At 44.6% G+C, this 26,271-nt stretch overlaps 1 protein-coding gene across 2 annotated transcripts in view; it reads right to left on the bottom strand.

Annotated features, from left to right (window-relative positions):
• Positions 1 to 161: 161 nt before the first annotated feature.
• nphs1 (NPHS1 adhesion molecule, nephrin) overlaps positions 162 to 26,271 on the bottom strand; it is a 37,660-nt gene continuing 11,550 nt past the window's right edge. The window contains exons 5-30 of one of the 2 annotated variants that reach the window (XM_035637760.2): positions 22,824 to 22,946; positions 22,138 to 22,219; positions 21,005 to 21,108; positions 19,080 to 19,201; positions 18,718 to 18,889; positions 17,238 to 17,395; positions 16,140 to 16,281; positions 15,551 to 15,675; positions 15,271 to 15,439; positions 14,982 to 15,111; positions 14,627 to 14,799; positions 13,760 to 13,900; positions 13,049 to 13,162; positions 11,451 to 11,572; positions 10,655 to 10,814; positions 10,374 to 10,530; positions 9,685 to 9,836; positions 6,763 to 6,874; positions 6,499 to 6,680; positions 6,329 to 6,379; positions 5,905 to 6,027; positions 5,387 to 5,435; positions 4,917 to 5,049; positions 3,785 to 3,863; positions 3,446 to 3,597; positions 162 to 3,311 (exon numbers count right to left, since the gene is read on the bottom strand). In XM_035637760.2, the coding sequence (XP_035493653.2) occupies positions 3,219 to 3,311; positions 3,446 to 3,597; positions 3,785 to 3,863; positions 4,917 to 5,049; positions 5,387 to 5,435; positions 5,905 to 6,027; positions 6,329 to 6,379; positions 6,499 to 6,680; positions 6,763 to 6,874; positions 9,685 to 9,836; positions 10,374 to 10,530; positions 10,655 to 10,814; positions 11,451 to 11,572; positions 13,049 to 13,162; positions 13,760 to 13,900; positions 14,627 to 14,799; positions 14,982 to 15,111; positions 15,271 to 15,439; positions 15,551 to 15,675; positions 16,140 to 16,281; positions 17,238 to 17,395; positions 18,718 to 18,889; positions 19,080 to 19,201; positions 21,005 to 21,108; positions 22,138 to 22,219; positions 22,824 to 22,946 (3,320 nt within the window). In that variant the 3' untranslated portion in view covers positions 162 to 3,218. The remainder of the gene's footprint in view (positions 3,312 to 3,445; positions 3,598 to 3,784; positions 3,864 to 4,916; positions 5,050 to 5,386; positions 5,436 to 5,904; positions 6,028 to 6,328; positions 6,380 to 6,498; positions 6,681 to 6,762; positions 6,875 to 9,684; positions 9,837 to 10,373; positions 10,531 to 10,654; positions 10,815 to 11,450; positions 11,573 to 13,048; positions 13,163 to 13,759; positions 13,901 to 14,626; positions 14,800 to 14,981; positions 15,112 to 15,270; positions 15,440 to 15,550; positions 15,676 to 16,139; positions 16,282 to 17,237; positions 17,396 to 18,717; positions 18,890 to 19,079; positions 19,202 to 21,004; positions 21,109 to 22,137; positions 22,220 to 22,823; positions 22,947 to 26,271) is intronic. The other variant, XM_035637780.2, reaches the window with a different exon arrangement.

Raw genomic sequence — 26,271 nt, 5'->3', positions numbered from 1 at the left:
TTCCAGCCAATTATACTATGAAATGTACCCAGACAAGTAATTAAAGATCAATCACAATCTGCTTGTACACACAAAAATGATTAGAGGCACAGCAATCTGTTAATAAATGTGATAGAAATACATCTATCCTTACTTACATGAAGACACGATTCATTTTGGCAATGTATCTTGTATCATACAATATTTATTTCATGTAGTATAACATATATGTCTAAATAAACATTTGAAAATATAGATGAGATGCACAAAGTGGAGTCCTTCAAAAGCAATGATAGCAGTCATGGACGATGCATCCAAGCTGTATGTAAAAAGCTGTATTTACTTTGTTAAATATACACATTTGGGCAGAAATACCTACCGCCTCTCTGGATGTTTGAGAAAACAAAATAAATAATCAAAAGTAAGAATTCAAAGAGTTTTTACTTTCGTTATTTTTCATGGAATGCTGTTGTATGTATTCAGTCACATTTTTCCCTCGGCGTTGAAGGGCAAATTACATCCTCTCAGGGCTAACAACAGGAGAGCAGAGTCACAGATTGAGTCATAATAACTGGCAGTAAAAATCATGTTGTAATTTGTAAAACCTGTGGTCGCTTTTGATTTGATTTCAAAAGTTCAAATTGAAAAATCTGAATAAAGAGATAAATGACAGGGTTTGCAGGAATTGCAGTTAGCTCCCCACTGGTAGCACAGCCTATTTAAGCGATAAAGGAATATTATTCAATCTCACATTTGTATAAAAAATTAAAAAAAACATTCAGGAGAAGTACAATAGAGCTGAGGTCATTACAGTATTTCATTTGTTTCTCTTTGACGCTTGAAATTCCTATAAAACAGAAGTTGTCGTACAGTTTTGAGCTGTCAAGCCTTCGGTTGAGCAGTTTACATTCCTGCCCGAGGAATGAAGCGATGCATCGTGAACAGTCTTCGGTATGAACACAGCAGTCGGCTTGACAGGAACTTAAACAATTGCTCAGTAATGAGACAAACGCACCTTGACAGCTCATGATGGAGAATAGTGAAGGTAATTGAGAGAACGCAGTCTGGTGAAACATTGAGATTTATCTCCAAGCAGTCAGGCACCGTTGAGGAAACAGAATTTCGTAGGTTAGAGAAATAAGTGGACAAAAACAACTTCATCAGGATTTTAATATCACCGCTCACATATTGTGATTAAATATTTCCAAATGAGCAAGAACACAATAAGACATGATTTGTGTTAACCCTAGTCCAGCTGAAATACTAAATTCTGGGCCCTACACATAAGCCGTCTCTGTGGGCCTCCACAATTTTTTGAAATATCGTACAGTCTCATAACCAGTGTATTCAGCCAATTTGTAAGTTATGTTATGACACGAATTACAAACCAAAAAACATTTTAATTCCAGGGCCCCCCACCACCCCTTGGGCCCTGGGTAGTCTGTCCCCTTTTTTACCCATGCTACGCCCCTGTGTTCATATACTGAATATATATGTGTGTGTGTAATTTAATAGGTTGTAATGGAATTTTATGCCCCCATTCAGCCTCTTTTTACTTGTGATTTTCTTTATTTTAAATTTGTTATATTTCATTTTATATTAGTTTCTATTTTTAAAATTTGTCAGGTTTAAATTGGAAAGTGTTTAGCCTCAAATTTCTCATAGTGATGTTAAAAAGATAAAAAGAATCCCGTTGACGGAGGAACAAAAGCAGGCGAGAAGGAGAGAAAAGAGAGAAAACTAAAGTGAACCCCGGGACGAGCTCCAGGAGTTGAGAGGCTTCAAAAAACGACATGCACTTTGTCGTCTTTCTACTAGATCTGTAATTTACACTACCAGCCTATACTTATTAGTACTACCAAACATTTAACTTGAGTTTATTTGTTCAAATTAGTTAATTTACGGTTGTTTGCTGCTTTGGACAGTAGCCAGGCAGCAGCAACAAAATAGGAGATTCAGTGTACAAACTTTTTTTCTTCTAATCTCCGTTAAAATTGTGCCGACAACTTCCTCAGGAGCTCTGAGGAAAAGCACCCGTGTCCTTCCTGGCGTCTTCACGACAGTAACCAGACAATAATACCACCTGGAACAGCCGGAAGCATGAAAGTTGTCTGTTGCCTCATTAATTTGCCGTCTTGTGTAAATCAACCTTGTTTTTTTTAAAGTGCTCTACCTATAAAGATGATCATAATTATCATCCGTATAGCTGTGGCGTGAAAGCCGACAGTGCACTGCTTTCCTTGAACTTCAATTTGAACAATGAAAACCAAAGAAGATTTTTTTTTTTTTCCATTGAAGAAAACATAGCTGCAGCTTAGCCACAACCCTCTCATCCTGTCCCTATCTCTCTTCCACTGCCCACAGCAAGTGAGACAAATTCTCCGTATGGTTTTCCCTCTCTCTCACTGATGTTGTGAGCTGAACTTCAATTCGAGAGAAAACCGGATTAGAGTCTGGCCCCAGATATGGCTTTACCTTCTGAAGACATTACCATGCTAAATACCACTCAGTACAATCCTATTGTGGGGATTCCCACGGACTAACTGCGAGGTCCGAAACTCTTCATATCACTCGTATACGAGCAGTATATGGCAGCTGTTGTCAGCTTCTCATCTGGGTACGTGTTGGAAAATGATGCCTTCAGATGCGTCCAGAAAGACGATATCTGCTTTGCGTTGCTTCGTGAGTTGCTGCATCTTCCCCAGCGCCAGCCGCAGTGATGTCAGTCCGTTTTCTGGCAATTTACTAACTGATTCACGTCGTAACTGCAGGCCGAGGCAGGAAGGGGACTGTGGGGAAATGAGCAGGACTTGGCTCCAAGAAAGAGGGTAAAGGTGAAATAACAAAGCGAGGTCCAGGGAGGAGGAGGAGGAGGAGGAGGAGGACGAGGAGGAGAGCGTGATCGCAGAGGGGAGAAGGAAATAAGATGGATTGCATGAAATATTTGAGGCTTTCAAAGCTTTTTGTTTTAAATCATGCTGCCATTCTACTCTGCTTCTTTTCAGCTTGTCCAGTTTGCCATATGTTTCCGTGTTCACGATACACACCATGACATTTCTGGTATTTCACATCAAGCAGTCGTAGTTCTATTCTATTCTATGCACGGGTCCATTCGAGGTCACGTGTGAGATGCTGACTGAAAAGGATAAGATGAATAACATTGCGCTGAATAACTGCTTTACAACACTGTACTCAATGTCAATGACGACCGCTCGTACGTTCGCCCCGACCCTCTCAATCTAGACTAGCTCGCCTCGCAGCTCGAAGGGAAGATCAGCGTCTCTCTGCGGTGGACGAACCTCCGTGAACTCCCTCGCTCGCTCACTGACCTGCTAAGAGACAGATTGCATCTCAGTATGCGCGTCAAAGCTGCAGATTAATTTTTCAACTGAATCCTGACGTTGACAAATGTGAACTATGTATCAAATAGGAGCCCTTGTCACTGGTTGGGGCTTTGTTTACAGACCTGATGGTAGGTTGGTGATCTCCAGTTGTTCCTTTGATGCGGCAATGTGTGGTCGAACAAGGACCGAGGGGGAGGAAGAGCGGGAGCCAGGATGTCTTGGTACGGACCCCCGTCTCTGACATCTTCATAAAAGTGGCTGTGAGAGGTGACGTCTTGAAGAGCACATGGAAACACAACCAGTAACTATATATATTCTGAGAAATACAGATTCAATGTACTGAAATACTGAGTTGAATAGAAGACGCATTTCCTGATTGGCTCACACGGCATCATGTTTTGTACATGAGCTGTTCACAGTACTGTTGCCTTGTTTACTCCGAAGGTGTATTGACGTCTCACCGTGCCCGCGTGTTTCCTCAGGGTGTGGACTGAGCGCAGGCATGTAGTCATCGGTGGGGTAATAATAATGGGAACTTTCCTGAAATTAGTGAAACAGAGGAGCTTGCATCAGATAAGCTTTGGCCTCAAGTAACTCGCGGTAAACGACAACTCCACATGTTTTCCTGCAGAGGAAGAGAGGTTTGGTGTGAATTATTGGAGAGTCTGTTCAACCAAATGATTTTCTGACTTGCCTCTAGACGTATATAACCATGTACAGGGTCGATTTGTGAAAAAAAAACAGCAGGGGGGATGTCTGGCTGACAGTGGGTGGTCCATTTCGGGTTTTTGTCATTCTATTGCACTATAGATTGTTCATGTTACAGCACTTTACTTAGTTTAAAAAAAAATCTAGGTTTTTTTATGGTCTATTGATGAAGTAGCTTGATCAGTTTGAGGGGGGGGGGGGGGCTTATGCCTTGCTTTATATAAATATCTTTTCGATATGAGGGAAGATTTCTGCTTCTTCTCCAGCGAGATGGAGACATAGAAACTTTGTGTATTCACAAAAATAGACTCGAGCAAAGGATATCTAGAGTAGAGTGGATGTAGCTCCATTGGATTGGACCTAAATCTAAGGCCACAGTCTCAAACCTGGGCGAATCAAAGCGAAATGAGTTGCACTCAAGACTTGAAATGACAAAGTCAGTGAGAAAATATGTTTTCGGTCATTTGCCTGAACCGAACCTGAGATAAATCCTCAGTTGGGATGTGAGGCTTCATTACAGCTGACCGCGGCCGCACGGTGCTATCCGTTTTCTTTAACCCGGCTGATCAGCTTTCTTCAGTGCACGAATCCTCGTTGGCCTTTCTAAAGTACAAAATGATCATTTGTGCGAGATCGATGTGTATTTTGAATGCTAATTGTGAATTATTGATCTACGTTCCAACTCTCTGCACAGCTAAAGGTTTCATTAGTTTATATTTCCATTTCCTTGTTATGGCTGAATTCTCAGCTTCCTCTTCTGCCAGATCCCCTTACCACCTGCCTCACCCCCCCCCCCCCCATTCTGTTTACTCAATCTTCTCTGTGTTTCTATATATTTTCTGCTTTCTTCTCTGTGCCTCTCCTCCGACTCTCTCCCGTTCTTACCGCTGCATAGCTCTCGTAGACATTGCTGTCTGTTTCAGATCCAGACTCGACGAGGAGGGTGCGCTGGGCTGCCGGGTTGATCTTTTCTCTGCTCTCGTACTTATTGGAGTTGTTTACAGTTGACTGACTGGACCTACATGGAGAAATCAGATTTTGCCATCCACTCGATTCCCACAACCCTTAATTCCCAATGCGAACTAACAGAGAGGCAGCACACATTGGAATTTGTTACTTGCATACATTAAATTCTTAATAACAATTTATTATGTGGTACATATACATATTTGTTGCCGGTTTGTGGCGTAAGTTTGATGACAGTAATATAAACAGTAATATAAATTGACAGAGGCTTGTTGTTTTGCCTGCCTGGCTGTTTTAGTAGCCGGGTCAGCCAATGGATCCGGTCTCAGTCTTCGTAGAGTGGATTGGATGTGTATCTCTATTACTTCTACTGCAGGGCTTTCACTTACCCCACCTCTCCAGCCTTCTTTCCATCCAATACACTGCCTCCTGAAGCCCCTGCAGGAGGAGCAGAAACAGGAGTTAAAGAGGCTTTGGTGCTAGGAAATTAGAACTTGGAGGGAGGATCATCAGCATCATGTCATAAGCACTGAAATTGATCAGAATTTAAGTTAATGGAAGTAAGGTGTTCAAAATCTATGTAAAGACCAGAGGGCAGAGGAAGGTGGGGAATGATAAATAACTGATTGAGGGGAAGAACTTAAAAGTTAGACTTAAGAACAAGTAGAGAGAGACAGAATGACAGATAGAAAAGGGCGTAACGCGAATAAGAGATGTGGACAAAACAGGAAAATGAAATCTTTGAAGGATGACTTTCTGGAGTAGAAGCTCAGAGAATGAGGAGGAGGAGAGGAGACGGGATAAATGGATAGAAATAAGATGAGGAGAGAGCGAGAGGCTGAGCTGACGGTTGCATTGTTCAGAGAAATCGCTCGAGAGTTTTTTTGAGGAGGACCATCATGGTTACCTGCCTGACGTCGCCCCCTTTTCCACCTCTGTCTTAAGAAGCAACCGAGTGAATTCAGCACCAGCAGGACCCCGAACACCCCCGTGAACACCACAGTCAAATACACTGGAAGTTCTCTGGCACCTAGTTCACAAAACATCAGAAGCATTAGTTCAATGCATAACAATGAAAGTAATATGGAAATTCTGAGCGATGAGACCAACCCAAGCGCTCTCTCAATTGTCTTTATTGATTAAACCTAGCAGCGGGGGGGAAAGTATGGGTGGGCGCCATGACAACCTTTACTCTGTCAGAGCAAACATTAACAGCCTTGGAGGTGCATACATTAACATGATTTAGCCAAATGAAGCTAGCTTCTGTTCAAACAGCAATTTCCTACTGCCCTCGAGAGCTTATTTTCAGAGAGTTGTGATAAAAGACTTACTCTGTGAGACTGAGTCATCATCTGCTGGGATTTCCTCTGGTTCTGGCCCCTCTACAAAGACACAACATGAATAACAAAAAACTTACATCGTAACAAGCTCATGGTGAATTTATTGTGATGGTGAACAGCAAAGTCCTTTTGGAATCAAGCTGGGGTTACTCCAAACTGACCCTTGGTGGTGATGGTCAGTACTGCATTGTTGTCGGCATAGTCACTCTCTCCCATTGCATTGAGGGCGTTGACAGAGAAGTTGTAGGTGGTAACAGGCTGCAGGCCGGTGACAGTGAAGGTCGTTGCTCTGGGAGGAAAGACGTCCACGTACAGGTAACTGACTGACCGATCCCAACGGTATCTGTCGACCAAAAGCGACTGTCAGGTGCAACTCTTTGATGGTGTCATTCTGACACCAACGTCTTCTTTTCTTGACGTCTCACCTTATGCGAAATCTTTGCCACAAACCGCCATTGAAGCCAGGGATCCACTCCAGGGTGACCGAGTCATGGGCAACACTGAGTTGGCGAAATGAGGAGGGAGGATCCGGGTGACCTTTTGGGGGGGGGGGGGGGGGGGGGGGGGGGGGGGGGGGCATGAGACATTGAAATAACTCACTGGGCTCCTTTGGCCTATAGAACTGTGAATCCCCTACGGCTTCTCTCTCTGCTTTGGAGCTGTAGAAACGAGCTGACATTCTTTATAGAAAAGAGAAGATGAAGACATATGATTTAAAAGATTATTTCCCACTCATCTGACCGGTCACTTTGTTAAATGTAGTGCACATGAACTGCCTGATTTTTTACACAAGACAATGTTCCCATCAGATATGTGGACAAAGTGTCAGAAGCACCGAATAACCGTTTATCTTATTGTTTTTGGGTGGAAATATATGACAGGTTTCCCCTGTAATAGTTCAATTTCGTTTTAATATTGAAAGGATAAATAACGGCAAATATCCATTAATTTGGAAAATCAATAACCATTAGTGTTTGGGCGGGTCTGCGCAGCGCTGTGTGGGGCTGTTCCAAAACGTGAGTCAACCTCTGTGTCATTACCTGGGCAACTTTTGCTCATTTGAGTCATTCGCAATTTAAAGCGCACACCAGACTGCATATTTTTAGGTACGAGAGTATTTTAAGTGCATTATAATTAATGACGGAATTTGGCTGCAACTGTGGATGATAAATAATGAAAAAAAGTGAATAAAATTAAATCAGCAAGAAAAGATGATCACTGTAGCAAAAACTTGTCAATGAGCCTCCAAAGCCTCTTTGTGTTTTCTTTTTTAAGGATTTCTCTCTTGTCAATCACCGTTAAGTCTACACAGTTTTACAAAGAACATCTTTTTGGACAGCAAAACATCTTTAGCGGTGCATCACTCTTCATCTGCTGTTTGACTAAGGTTGTCCTTTGTTGTATGGATGAGGATCAGGAAACATGGGCAAAGCTATGGGCGATGCCTTTCGTGGCTGATTTGTCCAATTTATCCAACCAAAGTCAGGCAATGAAGGATGAAGCCTCTTGATTATCGTCGATATTGTGAACGGAGATCAAAGGACCCTAACCAGGCCTTCAGTCTGACACGAGGCACTGCCTCAGTCAGGGCAGTGAAGGGAAAGTGGATTATTTTGCATTTGGAGCATGGAAAAAAAAAAAGGGTGGTTCTGGGGGCAGAGGGAGAGATAGTCGAGGAGGCAAGGAGAAGAGATACTTGAGCGGCTACATAAGATGGGGCTGCTCTACTCGTCTCTGGCTCCGGGCTGCAGCCCAGTTTGCAGAGTAAATAATTCCCACTATCAGCTCCACTCATAAGATTCCAGGGCAAAGAGGTCAGCCTCATTGGATCTCGTCTTCTTCAAATCCAAAGAGCACCGTGCTAAGAAAAAAAAAGAAGCTCTCTCTCTTCCTCTTGGGTTCTAAAATGATAAGGAAGCATAGTAAATGTATTATCACTGCGTCAGATTAATTATAAATATTCACAGCCCTCCCCCCCCCCCCAAAAAAACCAAATGACTGGGGAAAACAGGGCCAATATGGGATTGTATTTTATGGTTTTTATAGTAAACATTAAAAGTGTCCAATGATGGCTTTGGGCCTGTGCTTGGAGCAGGGCTGTGTTGGTAATGGCGGGCACACTGGTAGCTGGCAGGCAGAGAAGTCAAAAAACGCTGGTCGAGTAAAGCATATCACTGCAGCATTATCTGAGGGAGACGTGCCATGGGCTCTACGATAAGGTGGAGATAGAGAAATGGAATAAAGACTCTTCACAGGCCGACACTCAGGAGCAGCGTCCCTCCGCAGTTTACATAATTAGACGTGTCTCGTGGCACTCCCGCACTATTGTGCTGTTGCAGCCCAAGCCTTTTAAAACCTTGGACAAGGCAGCACGTACACAATTATTTTAAGATGCTGCTGAATTAGAACCAAAGAAAAAAAAACGTTTTCAACTGCCAAGTATGTCATATGCTTAATCCCTACATGTTGTGTGCATGGACTTGGATCATTTGTCATTCATTTAAAGCTGGCATAGGTGAGTTTTGATGACAAGGGGGCAAAAAACACTTGGTGGAAGGATGGGACATGGGCCACGAAAGAACCCACTACATATTGATGTGGATCTTGAAAAAGGGCCGGATCCAGGGATTTTTCAATCACTTTCTTGAACATTGCCAGATAGGGCTTTTTTTTTCTTCATTCTCACCAATTACCCCAGAAATAATGCATGGATCTTGATGAAAAAATGAGCATAATCAAGAGTCTGATATTCGTGTGAGTGTGTACAATTTGGTGCAGCCTGATTGAATTTAAGGAGACTGTTGGGCCTTGGTGGAGGTATGTGCTCTACTGTGCCGTTCTAATTCTCTGTGTTTTTACAAAACAGTAAAATTGATTCAGCTGAATAGAAGAAGAAAAAAACTTTACTTGTGCTCACTTTGAAAATAGCTGAAGGATCAAATATTCCTTTATGAAAAGAGAGAATTATCCTACATCTGAAGCTGAATAAACCCTTAATGACATCCTTATATGAGAAATGCACCGCAACAAGGCTGGGAAAGAGTTGTTCTCTGCAGCTCATAAAAAGTTGGCATTTAGGAGCCACAAGGTTTTTGCAGGACACTGACAAAGGATGTTATAAAGAGAGCATCTGTATCCCAAGGACGAAACATACCCTCCGCGCGCACACACACACACACACACACACACACACACACACACACACACACACACACACACACACACACACACACACACACACACACACACACACACACACACACACACACACACACACACACACACACACACACACACACACACACACACAGACAGACACAGGCGTACAAACAAACAAGTTTAAATACTTGTGCTGACGAGCTGGATGTCTAGCTTGTCTTCCCCAAGTGTGTTTCGAGCCGTGCAGCTGAAGACGGCATAGTCATGAGCCACGCTTACATTTACTACTCGAACCGTGCTGGTATGGAAGGAGCCCTCCCTCGCTGTCCGCTCCTCATACCTGCATCTCACACGCACACGCACGCACGCACGCACGCACGCACGCACGCACGCACGCACGCACGCACGCACACACACACACACACACACACACACACACACACACACACACACACACACACACACACACACACACACACACACACACACACACACACACACACACACACACACACACACACACACACACACACACACACACACACACACACACAGAGAGAGAGAGAGAGAGAGAGAGAGAGAGATAAATCCTGAGCAGCCGACGGCAGGGATTGTGATGTCCTGCAGATTGCACTAGTTCACCCAATTTCACACATCGAAGAAGCATTAAACAGGTATTTGCATAGTGAAAAGCAAAGTATAAAATGCACTAAATCCGGATTTAGTGGTGGAATAGCAGGAAGTAGCAGAATGATATATTGCATTGGGGCAGAATCTAATGTAATTGTGGGGATTCATCAATATGTAACCATGTGCTGACAGTAGCGCCTGAGTTAATGCGAGAGAAGATTGTAAAATAGAATGTCTACTTTCAGACCTCGGGTTTGCAAAGTCCATGCGTTGACCTTTTTTTTCCCAGGAGAAGTCGACACGAGGAATACCCTCCGCCTGACACACGACCTCCGCTGTGGTGGTGCCATCCCCTCTACTTGCTACCTTCCTCCACTGGGCTCCTTTCTGAAGCTCTGGTTTGACTACACACGGCAAGATATGCATGAAGGTTATTCATGCAGAAACCATGTAGGCATGAATGAAATGATCCAAAAACACAAGTATGTCCCCCTCTGAGACTGAGAAAAAATAAATAAAAACACTCACATTGTACGACCAGCTGCACATTTACACTGGCAGGGGGTGCTATGCCATTATCGGCTGTGCACTGGTAAATACCAGCATGAGCACGAGTCACATCATGGATGGTCAGGAGGCCTGATTCGTCTTCCTGGGCCTCCTCTCCCATCTCCACCTCCCCATCTCCCTGTGGAAGACAGAGTGAGCGGCAATAAGCAGAGGACAGCAGTAATCCCTCAACGCACACTCCCATCCTCCTGGCCGAGGGCCGGAGTTGGGGCGCTGTTCGAGAGCAAGACAGGTGGACAGTGAGGGAGAGTTGAGCCGGAAAGCATCGCGGCTTGAGATGGAGATGGGAAGGGCACCGGGGGAATGAGCTCGGACGACAGAGAAGGATAATGCCAAGGGTTGAAGAGCCACGGGGAAGGAGAGAAGGAGGGGCTGTGCAGGTTGAGACGCTGCACTGCCAGAGGGTGGGTTAGACCAGAGAAGGCATCAGTAGATACAGAGATCACGTCGCATTGACAAATGTGCCCTTTTGTCACACAGCAGTAATCAGAGCTATTTTTCTGCATTTGGGCTGAGTGCAGAGCAGGAGGAGGTGGGGCGGAGGGGTAGTTAGAGCCAATGTGGTGCATCTATGCATTTTAAAGGCCAGAGATAAATGGAAAGAAGAGATAAAATAATGGAGAGGAAGCCAGATAAAGGAAATACAATTTAGGGGGTGAATGTGTTTCTGTGTGTGTGTGTGTGTGTGTGTGTGTGTGTGTGTGTGTGTGTGTGTGTGTGTGTGTGTGTGTGTGTGTGTGTGCGTGTTTCTCACCATCCATTTCCAAGAGAACATGTCAGATATAATGGGGTTGGCATCTGCTACACATATCAGGTCTGCTGTTTCCCCCATGCTCACAAACACAGGGTCTTTCTCTGCCTTCACACTGGGAGCGTCTGAGCGTAAGAAAAGGGGACAAAGCTTAAGCAGGACCAAAGGTTAATATGCCAACCTGGGGCAAATCATTTGCCAACCCATTAAACTGCATTGCTATAATTACTGCTATATTTGTTTGCCTTTGAACTTAACCCCATGTTAATTGGCTTCTCAGTTTTAGATACAATGCCACTAACGTCTCTATATGTTGAAGCACTGCAGATGCTTTTGCAGCTAAACCGAGGATTGGCCATGTGACCCACAAGGACTAACGCAGACCAATGCCCCCTCCCATGATACCCCTCTCCCTCCATCTATCCATCATCATCTCTCCTTCCTGACTGCATGCCTCCTGTTCTTGTCTTTGTTCGCCTCTACCTCACAAGCTTTTAATACTTCTCCTGGGTGCCATGTACTTAGAGCAATGAGGCCATTAGTGCCTGCTTGTCTAAACCTATGTTCACACTTGGAGAACAGCGGTGGGAAACAGTAGAGAGGCACTGACCTCTGGGTTGGACAGATCCGCCCGTGTTGGTCCGCTAACCAAGAGCGACAATGTTAAGTGGGCTACACCGTCACCCATAAAAGCTACTACAATCCTCTATACATAATGAATACCTACAACTGTCAAGTCCAGTCATATCAGGGCGGTAAAATCCATTAGGCATGTACCATGGGCTTTGGTTGAAGCAGGCAGACCTACATTTTCAACGCTTCCATTATTAAATCATCAGATCGGGGCAGAGGGCCTACTGCTCGAGGCAGCGCCTGGAGCGATGGTGGAGGTGCACGGCCTTGCATGGAGGCCTAATGAATGAGGCTTGTTTACTGAGTAGGAGCTGAAAGTCAATGTTGTTGTCTGGATGCGCTGACGGTTGTGTTGCTTAGCAGCCTTAGACATGTTCAAAACATTCTGTTCTCAGGCTACAGATTCAAATCTGACGCACAAATCAGCCAATTATTAGCGGATTTCTGCCCATTCTCCATAATTAAAGGAAGGCGACTATTTAACAGAGATAAATGATGCAGTTGACTGGTGACCCAAAGGGCCCAGATGTATACCTGATTATAAATGGACTTCAGCCAAGTAAAAATAATGACTACAAAAAACGACCATTTCTATATTTTTTCTCTCACATCCATTTCTGTTATTTTCTGTGTTCTGGAGAACTAAATTCACTCCTCAGAAACAGTTTGTACACTTAAAAACTAGCTTTCAAATGTAACACTAAAAAACACAGGGAAAAATTACAGTTATAGTTAAACTGCCACATATGTTATCTTTAACAAGTGCAAAGCAACCTACAGGTAGGGGTAACCAAAAAAGAAAAATTGAAATATTATGAAACACTGTTCTAAAATCTATTCTGTTGACATGATCACATGGAATACTGTCGTCAAAATAAAGAAAAGTATACACTCGCAGCCTGACAACATCAGGGCGCGTGTGTGGGGGCGATTGTCTGCTCGTTCATTCTCTGTGTGCAGGATCTTACACTGAACGTCCAGCATGATGGAGGTTTGGTTGACACCCTCTTCATTTGTACACTTGACAGTGTAAACCCCGGCGTCTTTCCTCGTCACATTCTTGATCTCCAGTGAGAAGCCGTCTGACCAGGGGTAGCGAAAATCCCCCGAAAAGACACACACACACACACACACACACACGCACACACGCACACACATATGTAAACCAATGGTAAATTAAGAATTCATTACATGCTCATCAACCGCATGTCCTCTGGCCACTGGTCTCTAAGTGACATCTAATCCTGCATTATTGATTGGCCTGGCTGGATTCCCACATCAAGCCAACAAAAGGCTGCATTAGAGACACCCCCTGTACCACAGCACTCAGAATGTAAAAGGTGGGTTTCTAAATTCAGGATACAGTCATTTGATGGTGGGGGTGTACGGCGGTAACATGGTATGGAGCTAACAGAGTTAACAGAGAAAGGGATGGGTGCCACTGGGGCCCTGATGACACCGGCCCGGAGGAGAAGCCGTTGTGTTGTATTCAGGCAGACAGCAATCCTCATTTGGACTGCATACATTAGAGCCATAATGAGAATCACATTTGGCAGGGTCCCATGCTGGCTAACCTGCCATGTTTTATTCAGACCCTGAATGGCAGAGCTGAGTGCTTACTTGCTGGCTCAGCTCAACTAGGACCGGGTTTATAGAGCCATCACATAGCCCTGCATCACCTCTGAGCAGCGTCTCCCCGCCATGCAGCCAAACGCAGGAGACCTCCTCTGGGTTGGCTGAGACCAGCAGTGGGATGGTGGCCGTGTCGTCCTCCACCACCTGGACCTGATTTGGCTGGAGAGGGCTGAACTCTGGTGGGTCTGGCGCGGGAACAGCACGCGAATACAGCTCCAGTAAGTTATGAAATTTACAGCAAAAATACATGAGACTCAGGCCTCACAGAATGACAAGAAACAACAAGAGCGGGCGCAAAGACACCCAAATCATTTAGAGCGTGAAAGAAGCAAGACACACTAATGAGAGTCAAATCAGCGGAAAGTCGACGTCCCACCAATAGTTCTAGATCTAACCAACTTCACACACTATGAGGAGGGGGGAAGTGTGGCTACGCAGGAGGGAGAGGGACAGGCATTAAAACTACGAGTGACAGTACTGTTGTCCAACTGTAGCTCGGCACAAACACACAGTGACATTCCTTCATGCTCATACACAGCACCGAGCTTTCAAACTGTGGCTGGCTGCTGCCTGTGAAATGACATCAAAGACAAACATGGCCATGCAGCAAAGCAAATGCACAATTAGGACACACTGCTGCAGAGCTCAACAGACCAACAAATCACAACAAAGGTTTGCAGTCAACAAACCACCCCCTCCCCACACACACACATGCTATCTACTGACAATTCAGTGCAAGAGAACCTCAACAAAGCAGCTTAACGCCCGCAGCATAATAGATCTTCATTATGAATCGTTTAAGATTTATGCAAACCACATCTCTCGGTCACTCGCCAGGAAGAGACAAAGAAAGAAATAAACAAACAAACTGAGACGGGAAGAAATGAACCAACAATTCACCCTCTACTTACACAGAACGTTGAGTTTGAAGAATGTGTTGGTTCCCTCAGTGAGCACGGGGCTGTAGGCCTGGCAAATGACATTCTGGTTGTGATGCTGTGAGCTCAGATTCAGGGATAAAGAACTGCGCACTGACACACCTTCATACTGAGCCGTCCTGGGTGGCTGCTCCACTCCCGGGAACCTAGCACACAAATCCCATCGAGCAAATCCAATCAACAGGGGAATTTAAGTTCACCAAACAATCCAGCTTATTTTCACAATTCAAACGGATAAACATCCGTTGTTCAGGCTCATACTGACACTGAATAAGCCATTTTGTCATTGTCTGCCATGGGGCTTTCCACCCGCTGCCTACAGACAAACCTTTGCGGGCCCAGGCTCCAGGAGATGTTGGCCTTGGGGTTACTGCTTCCAGCCAGGCACTCCAGAGTTAACATCTGTCCACGACGAAGCTCCTCCTGTGTGGTTGTGATCTTCATACTTATTGCCGTGTCTGGAAAAGCGTGGAGCACATGCAGAACACATGCTGGCAATATCAAGATAGGAGATGTCACAGCCATTTATCTGATACTGCTCTTTTGTGGAAGCTAAATTAAACCGGAATAAATGTTAGGCTGTGTTTATTATGTGTCAGGGCTCCAGTCTAACTTACAGTAAACCATAAGCTTAGTGTGGGCAGAGATGGTCTTCTCTGCCTCATTCGTGGCATCACAGCGGTAGGCAGCCATGTTGTCACTGGCCGTCAGGACCAGGACCAGTTCCCGAGCCACACCCCGTTCAAAGGACGTCTGCCTCATTGCATAAGTCACTGCCTTTCCATTCTGAAACAGGAAAGACATTGAACAGAAAACTGTGTGTATTCTGGACATACTAACACACACACACACACATACACACACACGCACACAGACAGAAATAAAATACACAGTAACCTTGAACCAGGTCAGAGTCCCAGTGGGATTCCCTCCAGTGGAGAAGCAGGTGAGACGGACTCTGGTGCCTGCATGAAGGGGGGCATCTGGAGGAGGTGCATCCAGCCATACTTTTTGAGGGGGATCTGTTATTGGATAATGCAAAATGGTTTGAAATTTGAATATTTACACAATTTGAGTTAATTTTGGTCACCGTACAGACCAGCCGTTTATATTTAGAGTAGAACATCAACGACAATAGACGACACCACTACCAGTTATACTGAAGAATTCCAGTTGAAAATGTGCACTGACAATCTATTCTCTGACACAAACAGCGCTGACACGGTGGGCTGAGAGAAAAAGTTGCTCATTTTGTGTCAAGGATTTGTGAAGAATTGTTTTTACAATCAACTCCCGCTGAACCATGACGGGATGTGCACTTGACAACATGCGCACACACACACACACACACACACACACACACACACACCAAAAAAGAAATTGTACCAAAATAAAATTCCATTCACATGAGTGATCTTTTTGATGTTGGTTGTATCTACTAAAAATACAGCAGTTTCAAGAAAGTAGAAAAAAAAAGTTCCCTCACAGAAGACATTAAGTTTGGTCATCTGGGTCTTTGAGAAGTGTGTGCCCTTGTTGAAGGCCTCACAGGTGAGCTTGAGCCCGTCCTCCTCCCTGGAGACCTGGTGGGTCATGTTGGACATGGTTGTCATCCCACCATTGACTCCCTACAGACACAAAGCACATATGACAGTTCAGTCGGGGGACCGAGCCTTTGTCTCTGGCCTTCTCAGTCTTCTCAGGGGAGGGAGAGAGAGAGAGAAAATTCAGTGAGAAAAACAACCCACACTGGTTTGTCTTGGCGAATACAGATGGAAAATTAGCTGCTGCAAAAACTGATGTGGTCTGTGTGACAGATGTCACTGTCTGTGATAAATAAGCATATTCATCTGACTCTCCGGCTGCATACATTAAGCAAAGTGGCAGTTTGCACCTGTCTGATGGTGGTCATGGCTAGGCAGCACATCTGGTTATTAAAGCTATTATTGTGATGATTACTGTAAAAGCCAAAGTCAGAAAGACTAACGGACACACTGAGCGGGAACGTCAGTCTTCATTAACCTCACACTGTTTCAGATGCATTAAAGCTCACACGCGGCACACCGAGTGCCGTGTGTAAGATCAAATGGAAATGCTGCTGCCAGATGAATAAAGAGCGGGTTTAGTAATGCTCATCTTCTGTGTCAGCTTTTATTCACTTTGATCTTATTAACAAACACAATGGAGGAGAAGAACAGCAGCATACTCCTTTTGGAATCAGCAGTTGATTTATTCGCAAAGCTGCAGCAGGCGCACTCAGAGACTGCTCATGGTCATACCATTTTCTTTCGTATGTGAAGGTTCCCATGAGGTCACATCTCATATTGGTGATTCTTTTAAATCAGTGGAAGTCATTAAATGGTTTTGTTGGTGCCTTAGATGCAAGCATGACTGAATGGACACTCTTAATTTCCTCTTGCTCACAAAATCGAAACGTAGACATTTTTGTCTCTATTATCTCTATACTGACCAGCATGATCACCAATTATAACCCACCGTGTACATTACTTCTGTCTGTGTGTATTGTCTACCTGCACAGATAGATACTATAGATTTAACCATTGTTCAAATTGTGTAGTTTCACCTCTTCCACTGTGACAACGGTGTTGTTGAGCTCCTTGTGGCCCAGCCACCAGCGGATCTGGACCGGGGGATTACTGGAGGTGGCGAAGCAGCCCAGATTCAACTCCTGTCCTTCGACGGCCGTGAAGGAACCCAAAAGAATCACTTCTGCAGGTTCAACTGATGTGTACACACACACACACACACACACACACACAAAGACAAAAACTACATATATCAGTAAAAACATCGCCCCACGAATAGCACATTCAACAGCTTCCTTTTCTGATCACAGTGGCAGCGCAACTGTTTTTGGATGTGAAACATAGAGCTGTAACAAGGGTGAGAGGCAAAATCACTTTAAGTGGCAACTTGTTTTCTCAGGAGGTTTTCAATGTGGTTTCCAAAATCTGCTTCGTTTCAGCCACAGGGGGGAACGGTACAATAGCTACAGGCAAAGTGATGCAGCTGCATAAAGCCTTCGGGGGAAGACAAAGCCTGGGGACCGAGCTGGCAGACATGGGGAAGGAGGGGTCACGTGTGTAAATCTTATACGTAATTGTGTCTATCCCACGAGGCGCAGAACGGGATGTGTAAAGTGCAAGCCACACACGTAGACTGCTGAAATTACACAGGTGCCATATAGTAAAAGAGGCATATTCATATGACACCAGTGAGACGTATTCTGTGCCCTGCAGCTTCTGCCTGTGCCTAGAGCGCAGTCAGACAGTCAGCAGCTCATTTCAACATCCCTGAATAGATGACTGGGAGGCAAGGCACCAGGGCCTGTTGGGAGCTCGGCGAGTAAAGGAGGAGGAGCACTTCAGCAACTTCAGCCACCTTTGCAAAGCATGAGCAAGAGATTTCTGCAAGGGTCTATTCAAATGCAGATCATAATTACATAGAGTACTTACATCAATCCCACAGCATTTAGAGCTTACATTGACTTGCATTGTCTGGCTCTGTAGTGGAAATCAGGCTATTGTTAGACCCGGTGCACCAAGGCTGCTGAATATTAATTCTAATATGTTTTAATGTTGCTGAAACAAACATTTTATATTCAGAGAGGAACAAAAGTATAATCTATTAACCATGGGCGTAAAAGTGGCACAAAGTGCGGGCTTTATTGCCTCAGGACTGTACGTTGAAGCAATTCAGCTAAATTAGTGTAGCAGCTATGAAAGAGCACGCAATGATACTAATCTGGAGGCATTTGGAAATATGGGCTGCAGCCATAATAACCATTAGTTTCATTAATGATATTTACATTAGAATTTTTGCTGGGACAGCAAAATAATTGGTGTTGGAGGTAAGACTCTTATTATATTCCTCTGCCTCATGTCCATATCCTTAATAATCTATTGCTGTGAGTCCTGCCAGGGCTTTGTATGTGCGCGTGTGTGTGTGTGTGTGTGTGTGTGTGTGTGTGTGTGTGCGCGCGTGTGTGTGTGCGCGCGTGTGTGTGCGTGCTTCAGTGCACTAGGAGCATTATTTTCACTCACAGAGAACAGTGATCTTGTGTCTGACAGCGAGGGGCGACAGGGACACAAGATTGACACTCTCGCAGCACAGCTCTGCCTGGTTATCAGCCGGGGTGATCTTCAGGTTGATGACACTGCTGGACTTTTGCTTCACATTATCCTCTTCCCAAGTCTTCGACAGAACTTTTCCATTCTTACACACAGGTGAACACGTAAAATTCAAAAACACAGCATCGAGAAAAAACACTTGAACAATTGCACGCTCCCATATGATGCAGCCAATAAAGGACAGAAGCTGCAAAGTGTGGCCACTAAAATGGCTCGTTTTGCCAGCGTGGCAGTGTATTACAAAGCTTGCTTAGCAGATGGTGCAGGAGATTTACCTTGGTCCAGTGGAGAGTGGCTAGGGGGTTTCCACCATGAGACACACACTCCAACACGAGCATTCTCCCTGCTTTGACCTCCTCGGAATCCAGACCTACAATAACTGGAGGCTGAGGTGGGACTGCCAGGAAATGAGAGACAAAAATAAAAATGGTACTTGACAATGGGGAATGGCATAGAGAGCAAAAGAATACTGAGTGAGGAAAGAAAAGTGATGTAGTAACTCAGGGAAATAGAGGGGTGGAGTGACCATCAATAGGATAACATTAAAAAAAACCTGCACTGCGATGAGAACGCTCTTGGCAATTGATTAGGGAGCATCCCTATTTGCTGAGACAGGACCAATAAATTGGACACATTTAACATGACTGTGTGTGGATAAGAGGTTCAGATCTGATGAAAGCATTAAGTATTAAGGGAGCAGTGAGCTGGATCCAGTCCATAAAGCAAAATAACAGATGTTCAAACAGTAATAAGGTAACGTGAAATATGAATAAATTACAGCCCCCCTCGAATAAAATATATGCAGTAAAATAAATTAGAGGAGGACGGGCCTTTGTTATTGCTGCAATCAGTTTCAGAGAGCAGGCTGCAGATCCTGGGCCAGCATGACAAATTGCCACCTTGCTAACAATCTGGCTGGTTGAAAATGGCCACCGCGCACGCTTTGATGGGCTGGCATGCTGAGTAAGATTGGAGCGGCGGTCCCAAGCTCTGTAACACGAGCACTTGGTGCAGAGACCACGTTGTCTAATACAGAGCAGGGAAACAGAGGGGACGGGAGGAGTGCTCACGGAGGCCTGTGATTGTTAAAACGGCGGCGGCGGCGTCTAATGCTGAAGGGTATAGATAGAGACAACATTAAGGTGTCTCGTCAGCCCGCGGATAACACGGCGGCAGAGCTGGAGGAAGTGCTGGCTGCTGAAGGTGTCAGCAGCCAGCACTTCCCTTTAATCAACAACATGATTTAGGCCCAGGAGAAGCAGGTGGGTAGACTCTCGGGCCTAAGCAATCAATTACATCAGCTGATCAACAGAGGAGAGAATACTAAACCTACTGTAGTACACAGTAGCCACGGCGAGACACTGTTTGTGCATTCAATAAAAGTAGCGTTCACCGTGGCCTCGTCAAATATGAGGAACAAAGGGAACGCCAACTGCAACGTGAGGCGGCGTGTGTCATCTCATCTGTTTGTTCGGCAGCAACAATTTTAGCACATAAAAGTCAGGCGGTTTTGTGATAGCAACTTGAAAGGAAAAGAAACCCATTCCCTCAGTGGATTTTAATTTGAATTTGAGCGGACGGGTACAAAAGTTGCTGGAATAGTTTTGTAGGATTCATCATTATCAACTGTGGTGGTTTTAGCTTTCCATATCAGTTATTCTAATCTTGTTTAGAAAAGTCCATCCTTGAAGCCTTGCTGATCTAATCCATCTCACTTTGTCTAATGATTTGTTTGTGTGTTTTGGTTAACATGGGGGAAATAAGACTAGGAGTGTAAATCATTTTAAGACTACTGAATAAAACAGTAAATCTAAAGTAAAATAATTCAAATGTAATTGCAGGGTTGGTATGATTCATGATATGCCGCTAGCCGCCGCGGTGCACTCTGTCATGAGCATTTACCGTAAAAAAAGCCCCGAAAACGTTTGCCTCGGTCATATCAATCTGAGCCCACCAGGGGCAGCCATGTGAAGTGGAGGCACTCACGCCCATGTCGACTTGAAGTAGGTGTGAGTTTGCCTTCAGGTTAAATCTTTCCCCTTGGTCCGCTAACACAGACTGAGTGCATAAGGCCAAATGGACACCCTCAGGGATGGCTGAGGTTGGGTTCCTGTGTGGTCGAGTGTTTGTGTGTGGGTGTATGTTTTCTGAGAGAGAGGGGGTGTTGACTGCCGGTTTACAGACAGGCTGAGACACTTACAGTAAACACTCATGGTCAGCTTGGTCTCCACAGGCCGGGAAAGGGCGGGGTTCTTGGCGTGACATGCCAGCTGCCTCCCGTTATCAGAGCTCAGAACGGTGACTCTTTGAGATGTAACGGAAAGACAGAAGAAATGAGAAGGATAGGAATGAAGAAACGTATTATCTTGACTCACACAAAGTGCTTGAGTTAAAAACATCACACCGTGGTTATGTCTGGCCAGTGGTGGAAGAAGTACTCAGATCTGCTACACAAAGTCATTTGTCCCTGCAGTTAATTGAATGAAACCATCTGATAATCACAGATGTGTCTCTTTCGTGGATTTGCTCACAACTCACATCAGATCTGAAATGTGACGAGGAGCTGACCTTTTTGTCAGGGCAAGCCAAAAAGGTTGGGAACCACTCAGGTGATTTTGAACAATATTTTCTCTTTTGTCAACTTTATTGTATGATTTTCATCATTCTTTACCTGTGAAATCTTGATCTAAGTATTCTAACTCACTTGCCACTCACAAGAGCCGTGTGACAATGAATTCAAGCAAAACACATTACAGAGTGTTCCATACACTGAAATATTGACCAGACCCTTCTACGCAGTGGATTTGTTCTGTTTTAGTTCACTTTTTCAGTTTATGTCTTCTGTATCAAATTGCAGCACAGTGTCAAGCGGAACAATCGCGCACGGCCCACTGCTGTGTACACTCAGTGTGAATATGAGGAAGGAGCATCAATATTGCTTAAAACCTTTGGCTGTTCTGCAATAGAGCTGAACAACGCTGCAGCTCCTCAGTATCAATGTTATCTCAGGATATGACAAGAGGTTATTATCTTTGACACAGAGGAGACGAGCGGGATTAAAGTAATCTACGGTCCTGTTTAATGTATAGGCACCTGGCGAACCGGTGAGGATCGGATCTGTCTGATGGAATGTAATTTTGTGCGTTAGACAGATGATAATTCAATCTCGCCGTGCCAAGCAACATAAATTTATTGTACTCACAAAGACAGAAGGGGAAAATAAGAGCTGGGGAAAAAAACGGGGGGGGGGGGGGGGGAAGAAACAAAGACAGACTTGGAGAGACTGAGCAGGTTGGTGAGAAGAATGAGTCTGGCAGGCGGGCGAACACATACGTTACTTGAGCATGCGTGTTCAGGAGCTTATCCTCTGAGCCAGACATGGTGAAAGACTCTGCACCTGTCAGCTCGACTCCATCTGAAAGACACAATAAGGGGGAAGGTGCATAAAAAGGGAAGGATGCTGTGGGTAAGTTTATTCAAGTGAAACAGCAAAAAAAATCTTTCTTATTGTCTTGCTAAATGGTGAATACTGAAATATATTGAATATGTATATTGTTGAAATTAACACAACGACCAAAAAACATCTTGAATACAATAAAGATGTACCATTGAACAAGGGAAAAAAAGAGAGATATGTCTCAGAAATGTACAGTGCAATAGATGTAAACGGGGACCAAAAGACAAAAACAGAAAATGGTCATATCGCTGCTGTTTTGCGAACAACTTGGAACTTATGATAATTTCACTGACTCTTGTAAAGTCCTTGGAAACTGGAAACTCAAAAGTTCCGGCTATTTCCTCCCACACATTGCTCTGCTCTTTCGGCTTGACCATTTGAAAGTCTGCGGAAAAGACATCTTAACGAAGTCTCAGGACCTTTGTTTTTTTATAAATAAATATTCTGGATGTGACCTATGGGGAGAATGTATGTAGAATATCCGAAAGGCCATTGGCCTCTGTCCCAGGCTGTCCGGCTGACTATCATTGTTACATTTAGTGCAGTTGAAAGGGTGACTCACCTTTATAAAGTGTGATTTCAGCCACGGGCTTTGCCTCAGGGGCAACACAGGTGACGGTGTACTTCTTCCCTGCAACCCAAGGTGTTGCCATGTCCACCTCAAAATATGGGATGGATGGAGGAACTGTAAGAGAGAAACTGAAGCTCAAGTTTCACATTCATCACATCAGCTACCTCATATTTAAAACACTCATTCTTGGTTGGTTGGAGCTGCTGCTGTCACAGATGGATATTAACTTATGCAGTGATATGATAACAAGCACTTGTACCATTTGGGAGAGACTGGACTGACAGATTTTGAGTGATTTACAACGGCAAGTTTTGATGTTCTGTTGAGTAAGAATACAAATTGTGGACAAGAAGAGAATGCAGAGATGAAATAGTGATGAAACCGATTCCGTGCTAATCTATCATAGCAAACACCAAACACTTCTCTTCTCAGATCAGCCCCCAGCTAAATATGTGCTTTCTGGACTGATCAAAGCAGTCTTCACTTCTCTACTATTCTACTCTAAAATCCTTTTATCTGACCACAAATAGGAATTCCAGAAAAAAAAAAGAAGCTCTTAGCACAAGAGGGACAAAAATTGTTTGGCAGTAAATTAAGAAATCTGTCACCAACTAGTCATCACAAAGATTTCTGTAGATCTGTGAGCCGCTCTTTACCAGGACTATCAGTTTAATCATGCACGCACTACAGGAACCTGTCTTCATCTATTGTGCCAGCCTTCAGTGAGCAGGTGAGCCTCTAGAATTAGAAACTGGTTACAGTTAAGGTTGTTTTTCTTTCATCAGAGATCAAGTGCAAATGCTGCCTTAGTTCAGACGGAACGGGGAGTTGGAAAGTACAGGAGTGGTACGTGTGTGTTTGAGAGAGACAAGAAAGGCTCTGGCAGAGCAGTAAAGAGATGTGGCAAGAATGAAAAGTGAGCGGAAGACAGGCTGCAGAGGAAATCACGAGCGGGAAGGTAGCTGCTGCTGGATTCTGAGATAAATCCACTGCTAATATGTGGGTAAACAGCTGGACGACAAGCAAACCAGCCAGCCATGAAGCTCCTCTTCACTCACTTTTGGCACATCCAAATTAAATTCCTGGCCACTAGGAGGAGCCGTTGCTGTGTGCAGAGACACCCGTTGGCCCCTAGTCTCCTATTGAGACAGATGAGATGTGGCTGCAGCTTCAAACTGATTTAAAAGAAGCAATTGAATCTGTGTGGACTGTGATGGGTTACCCAGAGCACTGCAGAGGCGCGCACTGCAATAATGAGATGCATTTGTTTGTTTTTCCCCATCCTCTTCCCCGGGAAGATGACTGGGCCATGCATCTATTGACAGCCCCTGCACTCTCTATCTACTCAGGTCCGCACGATTCACATAAGCGCATCACTTGTTGTGCTCTAGCGTCTGGCAGCCAACAAATCCTAAAATAAGAATAATGATATGTTCGCAAATGAGGCAGGCAGGTACCTGATTTTTTTTCCTCGCTCGCTCATGCCTGCCCATCCTCTTATCTCTCATTCACTCCATCATCTCTGTGTAGCCGCCGGGGCCCACCCCTCTCTCTCCCCATGCTATCCTTCTTGACCACTGCAGTTAAACTGCAGAAGTGCGGGGGACGGTGTGTTCCAGCTTGGACTGGGAATTACAGCCCTCCATCCATCACATCCACTCAGTCAAACCACATGACCCAATCAGGCCGGTCAGGGTTGAACTTGCACAAACACATTTATGCAAATGTTATAGCGCATGTGGACAACAGCAAAACACATATTATGTTCAATTACGAGACATGCACTCAGAGGAAAGAAAAGACGACAAACACGCCGTTCTCTTAATTAACTCTTTCTGCCGCTCCTTTGTCTACTTGCCTGTCTGCTTTTTCATTTTGCCTCCCTATCCGTCTCCCTATCTCTCTGCTTTCTAGCTCGATCTCTCTTATTAAGGTACATATATGAACACAAAAATAGATAGGCGAAGTCTTGCTCGTGTCGTTCAGATGAGAAAGAGTGAGCCGCAAAAATTCGATTCATTAGACAAACACAGACGGATGGATGGATAAGGCAGATAAGAAGCAGATTAGCAGACACACATCAATATGCATAAGCAGCTTTTTTCCACATATCTTTCCCTCTCATTCACTTACAGAGGCACACAACCTCGTTTCTCCCTCGCACACAAACACCCAGAGATCAACTCCAGTCTACAGTGCATGCAGATTGGCACGCACAAAAACACTGACTCAGGTGAGTGAGTGTGCCGACAAGCTGCACCAGTGTGTGCGCAGTCTGACATGTGATATCAAGCCTATTCTCCACAAAATGATTTCTGAAGAAGGTTCCCTACAAAACATATTAAACTGAATTGAGAAAATAATGGAGACCATGAAGATCAGACTTCTCAACACAAGGCAGACAAAGAGCGATTGACTGGAACCGCACATGCATGCACATGCACGTGTACACGGGTGTTTTTTTCTTCTCAAATATGCATAAAACACACGCGCAAACACTGCATGTCTCAGGTGTGTGATCTCTGGCAATGGTAGCCTCTGAAACAGTGCTCTTCTTCAGTCTTCCCTTCCTCTCGTTCTCCCCCTTCCCCTTCTGTGTCTCTTCTGTTCTGGGGGAGAAGTGGAGCAGGTGTCGAGGACAGAAATAAGCCCCCCCCCCAACCCTCCTCCCCGCCCCTGTCACTTCTAATGTCTCTTGATTTTTTGTTTTGGGCCCATTACATAACTGTAATCAGCCTCCATCTCCCAAATGACCATTCACAGAAAATACATCACAAACACGCAACGTCTGGACTGACTATAGTAAATCGACCTTAATGGTGCTAGCTTCAAAATAGTCAAAGGCATTCCCTTCGGTGTCTCATTTGACTGTTAAGCGGAACGTCCCCTCGCTAACTGTACAGACCCTGACACTGGTCTGGCACAGTAATATGCACACAGTCACACCAGTGTACAACAAGTCGTCCTCTGATGGGGTTATATCTCGGGCAACTGTCAGAACTTTTCGTGAACGAAGAAGAATAAAGTCACCACATTCTACGTTGCTTGTGCCCCCATTCATAAGTTGTTCCATTATTCATAACAGGGAATCATAAAATGAAGGCTCATTATATACTCTTCAAGTGCTAAACTCATTAGCTACCGCAAAACCTCACCATAGCCTTGGTTCCAAAAATGTCCTCTAACCGCCAACCAACACCGATAATAAGCTTACACACATGGGCACAGTGTCACACACGCGCGCACACATATGTCTGTAAGACCCAACTATGGCAACTGAATGAGTAACACAGTCTAAAACCGGAACACATCAAATAACTGTTTTGAACGTTTGCGGGAGGCATCTGTACAGGCATGCAATGCGGCGAGGGAGAGAGTTGTTCATTAACAGGATTAAATGCTAGAGCTAATGGTATAAACCGAGACACAGGATGTGTCA

This window comes from Scophthalmus maximus, chromosome 1 (genome assembly GCF_022379125.1).
Source record: "Scophthalmus maximus strain ysfricsl-2021 chromosome 1, ASM2237912v1, whole genome shotgun sequence".
NCBI lineage: Eukaryota > Metazoa > Chordata > Actinopteri > Pleuronectiformes > Scophthalmidae > Scophthalmus > Scophthalmus maximus.
This window is presented reverse-complemented; position numbering and strand designations above follow the sequence as displayed.